General features: G+C 36.4%; 1 protein-coding gene across 4 annotated transcripts in view; it reads left to right on the forward strand.

The window, feature by feature from the left end:
• The window catches only part of PLPPR5 (phospholipid phosphatase related 5), a 124507-nt gene extending 121135 nt beyond the window's left edge, over window positions 1-3372 (forward strand). For 2 of the 4 annotated variants that reach the window (XM_017853410.1, XM_017853412.1), the window contains exon 6: window positions 540-3372. In XM_017853410.1, coding sequence (XP_017708899.1) covers window positions 540-572 — 33 coding nt within the window. In that variant the 3' untranslated portion in view covers window positions 573-3372. The remainder of the gene's footprint in view (window positions 1-539) is intronic. The other 2 variants (XM_017853409.1, XM_017853411.1) reach the window with 2 other exon arrangements.
• The last annotated feature ends 3808 nt before the right edge of the window (window positions 3373-7180 follow it).

Raw genomic sequence — 7180 nt, forward strand, 5'->3', positions numbered from 1 at the left:
AAAAAAAAAAAAAAAAAAAAAAAAGGCTCTGTAAAGAATTCTATGGTAGAGGGAAACAACAGAGACCACAGTCTGGAGTCAGGATTCATGCATCAAAAATGAAGTGTTTAAGTAGATTTTTGTCAACTAGCAAATGCCATTTTAGTCTGAGCATTTCACCACCTCATTCTACACCATCTGTCTCTCAGGGAGCAATTAATCTGAAACTCCAACATGCAGCATTAAAATTCCATTAACACTGAACAGAATATTAACGTGTCTGGCATTGCCATTTTTATCTTTTCAAATTTCAGAGTTAATTTTGAATAAAGCAGGTATAACATTTTAATCTATTTGGATAATTAAGATTATTGAATAAAATATGTAATTAGCAGCGAAAATTATGTACTAATACATAAAACTTACTTTAATAATGCTGGATGTTTTGGCAACTTCAACATTCAGCATATAAGCTAATGATTATTTGTAAAGGTACTACATGTTTTACAAAGCTAATGTTCCCAAGCCTCTCACTTTGTCATTCCTTTATCTTTTTGCAGAACCACATCACTGCCTTCGCAGAAGTCACATGATATTGAAGCAGATGGTTTTTCACTGCATTGGACATCATCCCTTTTTACCATCCACTCATAACACCCAAAGTTTGTTTGATTGCAAAGGAAGTTTATAAAGTTGTTTAATATTTTTTATAATTTTAAAATCAATGTCCACCTATCTGTTTCCCCCACTAGACTGTGAGCTCCTCGAGGGCAGGATTGTCTTTCTTTTTTCTGTGTCCCCAGCACTTACAACAAAGCCTAGCACAAAGTAGGTGTTCAACAAAAATGTGATGACCAAATGAACAAAATCCTTCAATAAAACATTCACTTTAGTTTCTCACAGAATCACTGCAATTATGTTAAGAGAAACCTCTACATATATGAAAACCTTCTATTTTGGGCTAGTTGTTTTTTTTTTTTTTAATTTCAGCAGTATGCCATGTTTAATTTGAAGTGGACTTTGAAAGTCATGGGGGTTTTTATTTTATTATTCAGCATGACATTATTTCCATTCTAACATTTCAGTGTGTGAAATTCCTTTTAGAAAGTATGTTCTATAGTAAAATAATGTCTCCACATTATATTATGTTACATTTCACTTAAAATACCATTCATACTATACATTCTAAGACTGGTGCTTCTGCTTTTGAAGGGGAAAATGCCAATTTTACTGTAATAAGTAATGTATCATAATTAAAATTATTTATTTGGACTTCTTCTCCTGACAATTGTGGCTTAATTCAAGACTTGTTTTTGAATGCAGGCAGTATTTAGGATAGCTTAAATCCGTAAATTCAGCACTGGTCCCTTATTATTGAGTAATTTCCCATGGGTAGCAGTGTCTCAGGAGTGGTCAAAGGCTCTGCTCTTAGGCTTTTTTACTACTAAAGATTCTACATAATTTAAATGGGAAAGAACTATACCCTGACACATAATTTAAATTATATAAATGCTAGAAATATCATTAATGTATTTTACTTTGCATTTGTTTAGTACTTTATAGTTTACAAAGTTTATTTACACCAATTATTTTATGTAATCCTCATAATAACCTGGTATAAACATGAAGAGTATGGCTTTATTTTTACAGATAAGAAAAATGAAGCCATGACAGGGTAAATAGCATGCCAAATCACAAACTAGTAAGAGACATAGTTGAAGCCTAAATTCAGGTTTTCTGACCCTGAACTCATATTCCTTTCTAATATAGCACAGCTGTCATCTCATTTTGGACGTTGAGGCCTTTTAGAGCTCAGTAGAATCCTGGGCAACTACCTATGGTTCAAAAAATAAATGCCAGAATACAATTATGAAAGCTCTGCTGTATTTTAAATGTTTGTTTTAAGAATGAACAGTTTTCAGATACAAAACTATATAATAATTGTAATCCAGTTTTAAAATAATGAATATCAAGAGTCTAGATGTGAGGCTCTTTGTAAAAGAGAAGCCTAAACTCAACATCTCTCCTTCCACCCTCACCCTCAGGCCCCAGCCTCCCACTCAGGAGAGGGCCCAAGGGACATAACTTACATTTAGCATGTGGCATTACAGATTAAAATCACCATAATATAAGGAAGGCAAACTCCACAACAATAACTTTGCAATAATTAAAACTACCCTAAGTAACTTTGGCTTATATGGCAAAGTAACTTTGGCAGTAATTGACTGAAATGAATCTTTCTAAACTTTGCAGTACTAAAGACAGCAAACTTTTAATTTTCTCTGTAATTTCAACAGAAATCAGCAAATAAATATAACCAAAGATTGTCCATTGCTCCCCAAATAGATTTTATTTGCCCATTTCTGTCACGGTGGAAGCTAAAACACTTCTAGTAGAGCCGAAAAGAAATAAAAGAAAAGAAAATCCAAATTTCTACTAATTTCAGACCTCTAGAGCAATTCAGTCCTGTTGGAAATTTAGAACATGAAGAAACTTTGAATGTCCTGACCCTCTTTAAAATTTTTTTAGGCAATAACAATAATAGGGAATTCACTTATTGAGAATGAAAGGGAAGGGGATGATCATAATGTCTTAGAAAGCTGGATTACTAGTAAGGCTTCCAGGGTTTTATCAGTTCTATTCATTGTACATCAGACTTCCAAGGAGCCAACCAGGAATGTTTTTCCTGTTGGAAGCCTTAGCTATATATTCCTATGTCAAGGCTGCTTCTTTGCACCTTGCTAAACCTGATCTGAATGCAAGTGTTATAAATTCTTCAAAAACTCAGATTTAACCCAGAACCAGAGTAAAGTCATCTCTACTATTTACACATCATGGGCTCAAGATTGTACAGTGAGTGATGCTGTCATGAAGAAAATTCAGATGAAAAAGGCAAGATACATGTGAATAAGGCAAAAGCCAGAAAATAGCCCTTATTCATGATGCTATTACTGAGAATAATGAAAATCGTATTTCAGAAAACATTAATATGTAAATATGTACATATGTAGGCTAGTAAAAGCAGGCAAACACATATCTTTCTGATGAAGACATCTCCTTTTTATTCTACTTACTTGGGGCCCAGGTCAGTGTAATTTGGTCAACTTGAAAATTTCAGTAGTCTCTGTTTGCATGGCAGAAATTCTGCACATGTTTTATCTGATTCCTATGATAACTTAAAAGGCTCTTTTATGTTAAAAGAGAGGTGAATCTTCTTTGACAGACTTTGTATTTTCCACTTCTAACTGGGCCTCTCTTTTCTCAGGATCTATCCTAGCCAAATATCTCAGTTACATTTACCATACAGTTTCCTTTGTGAAAGAACAGTAGGGGAGGAAATAATTCTCTGCTGTGTATTGTATTTTCAAATAAAATTTAAAATTCAATTGAAAACTGATTTTGACTTTGTAATATATTGGTCTTGATAGTGGGTAGAGGAATAAGGAATGCTTGTTAATGTGTTTGAAAGAATTCTCAGAGTGACTGAAGAATGTTTGGAAATGGATCACAATGGATCAGATTAGACCAGTTCCTTGGACAGCTCAATTATCCTCTGCATCTCGTGGACCATCGTGGGATCTTACCGACATCCTTATTTCCAAATCACAACCCCCTAGAAACTATTTGAGACACTGAGCGGGTATATGATCCACTGTATAGGCTTACTTCTATGTTGAACAAAGCATTTAAGATTGGATGTAAATTAGCATATTCCTGCCTCTAAGGCACCATTTATTACATTTTGATTGCATGCTCTAAAAAATTGCCCTGGAAATATACCAAATGGTTCTATTTATGCTTTGAAAATATTGATCTCAAAATTTGCCAGGCATGGGCTTTCTAATGAATCCAAATTACAGTTCTTTTAGAATATCAATTAAGGGAATTTCCTCCAGACTTTAAGTGAATGAATCTCTTTTAAGAAAAACGAGAGTATTCAAATTACTCTTTCCTGTCCACTTTAGATTATAGTCTGATCTTAGCCTAATAGATCCTCAGGACATGGCCAACATTGAATAAAATAATAAGTCTGCTCTCTTTACCCCAAGTCTTATGAGCCATGAATGGATCATAGCATCTAAATTCTAAACTCAGATTCCTGTCTTTCAAATCTGTGGCCTTGCTCACAAAGGAGCTTCAGATAAGAAAATATAGATGAGTGGACACAACCGCCTTTAGTATTCACAGGAAAACTCAAAGCTGTGTCTCAAAGGTCTCTTGTTTTTTTTTTTTTTTTTTGAGGCGGAGTCTCGCTCTGTCGCCCGGACTGGAGTGCAGTGGCCGGATCTCAGCTCACTGCAAGCTCCGCCTCCCGGGTTTACGCCATTCTCCTGCCTCAGCCTCCCGAGTAGCTGGGACTACAGGCGCCCACCACCTCGCCCGGCTAGTTTTGTATTTTAGTAGAGACGGGGTTTCACCGTGTTAGCCAGGATGGTCTCGATCTCCTGACCTCGTGATCCGCCCGTCTCGGCCTCCCAAAGTGCTGGGATTACAGGCTTGAGCCACCGCGCTCGGCCAGGTCTCATTCTTTAGACAAGTGATATGGACAGGTGCCATCCTCTGGTATGATTACCTTCATATTATTTTATTTATAAATGTGTTCTCATTTTTGCATGGAAACTTTTATTGCTTGTAGAAAAGAATTTTTTTTCTTAGGAGGAGCAAAATGAAATTGTAATTGAATTTTTTTTTAAAGGAAAACCTTTTCGAAATGGTGAGATGTTTTGAGCACTAATCAGGTATCTCTAGATGTATTGTTCCTTGTGAAGAAGCACTTTCAGCCTTCATTCATTTGGTGTATTTATTGAGTGATCCTGTGAAGCAGATAATTTGCAATGTGCTGACTAAACAGTGCATCAAACGATCTGGCCTCTGCCCTTCCAGACTGTACACTTCAGCAGCTCTGTGATGGAGCTGTAAGAGATCTCTTTTAAGTTCAAGTAGGAGAACTGGCTCGGAGTTAATCTGCTGCTGAGGACTAAAGAAAGGGCATTTTTATAGATTACAACAGCAGCTAGGTTAATTTAAGAAAACAAAATCAGTGCCTCCATAAACAGTATTGTATTATTCAACTATTGGTAATTTTAAAAACCCTAAAATTCTATATAATAAGCATTACTATCCTTCATAAGTCTATGCTTCAGCCGAGTCCCTTTTCTAGTCTGAGCTGAAGTTTTCATGCAGCCATGATTGTGTTGGGAGGCTCTGGCTGATCTTCACTGGGCTGTCTCATATATGGGAGTCATCTGGCTGTATGCTGGTCTAGGATGGCTTCTCTTGGAATAACTTCATTTTTCTCTATGTGGTCTCTCAAACTCCATCAGGCTAGGTAGGCTCTTTGGCAGAATGGGCTGAGAGAGTAGAGGCATGCAAGGCAGTAGTACATTGTCACTTGGCCATCTCAGTCAATTGGCCAAGGCAAGTCCCAAGGCCAGCCAGATTTAAGAAGTGAGGGAGGAGCTACAAAGTCACATTACAAAGAGGTGAACACAGAGATGGGTGGAGAACAAGGGCCATTTTTGCATTCAATATATCATACACTTTTACTGCTACTAAACTTGTTCAAGCAGTACTCCCCAGAGTTGAGTTCCTAACTTGTCCAGTACCAATTTATTCTGATAAACATGAGAAACCCACAAATGACAATAGAAAGCAAGCTTGTTGTAACTGTAAAATACTGGCCATGCCACCGATCACCAAGGACATTCCAAAATGCCCTTGTGATGGCTGTCTAGAGAACTGTCTGTCCAGCACCTGACAGCAACAGGGAGCTTGCTGAAGTTTTGTCTACAAATTTCCTAGATCTTCTTCAATAGGCAATAATGAAGGAAGAGAGCATAATTTTATAAGCAGAAATAAAAATAAAGGAGAAAAACCATCTAGGCAGAAAGAATAGGAAAGTAACTAAAATATAAGATCAGGTAACGACACATTGATTCTGTATATGTACGTGTGATGTGTGTGCGCATGTATATATATGCATATGCTTGCTTTGTATAATTCTGATTTTTAGAAATTTCAGTTACTATGATTTAGTCAAATAACACTACTCCCTCCAAAACAGCTTTCAAATTTTAGTTACAGCATAATAACTGAGAGTAACGATCAAATGTACAAACTTTGCTGCCAGTTCTTCAGTCCAGAAATCACTATAAAAATAACAAATGCACATATGATTAGTGACCAGTTATCTCACTTCCTTCAAAGTCTTCCAGTGATCTGTCACTGAATATTTGCTGTTCTGTTTATGCACAGACAGCAAAGCATGTATGTGCTGACTGCTCGTCTCCCAGTAATAAATCCACATGACATCTTACAAAAGAATGCATAATTTAAACAGGATCTGGTCAACAAAAATGGAACTACAGCAAAGACAAAAAGGTGGCAATACTGAAAGTGAAATTTGAATATTGAATATAAATAGACTTATAAAAGACATAGCGTAGCCAACCTTGGAAATGCTGAAACTACCACCACCATCTGAGAGACTCTAGAAATGCAACCAGAGAAACTCAGTGAATTGATATAAACTCAGCTTATTGATATAAATGGGAGAAAACGTTGTGACTGAAAAATATGAAGACATTGTAAAGGAAATAATTCTGACTAAAAAAAACCTCACATTAAAGGAATTCTTGGAGATATTTCACAACACTGGAAATACAAAAGATAAAAAATTAATTAGTAATGGATCCAAATTTAGAAAAGGATATGGCAATTAGCGTAGGCACGGAAAAGATGCTTGCCCCATATCCTAAGTTATATGACAAGAAGGTGGTGGTAAACACTGTTCAAACTTGTCTTAGCTTGGGATGCAGTGACAAACTACCATAGACTGAGCAGCTTAAATACAGTCATGCATCACTTAAGGACGGGGTCGTGTACTGAGAAAGGCATCATTAGGTTATTTTGTGGTGTGAACATCATGGAGTGTCCTGACACAGATCTAGATGTTAGAGCCCACCACACACCTAGACTCTAAGATATATAACCTATTGTTCCTAGGCTATAAACCTGTACAGCATGTTACTGGACTGGATACTCCAGGAAGTTGTAACATGATGGTAAGTATTTGTGTATCTAACATATCTAAACATAGAAAAGTTATGGTAAAAATATGGTATTATAATTTTATGGGACCAGCGTCATAGGTGTGGCCTCTCACTGATTGAAACATCATCAGTATGTGGCACTTGACTGT

The sequence above is a fragment of the Rhinopithecus bieti genome, unplaced genomic scaffold, assembly GCF_001698545.2.
Source record: "Rhinopithecus bieti isolate Rb0 unplaced genomic scaffold, ASM169854v2 scaffold_35903, whole genome shotgun sequence".
NCBI classification, from domain to species: Eukaryota; Metazoa; Chordata; class Mammalia; order Primates; family Cercopithecidae; genus Rhinopithecus; species Rhinopithecus bieti.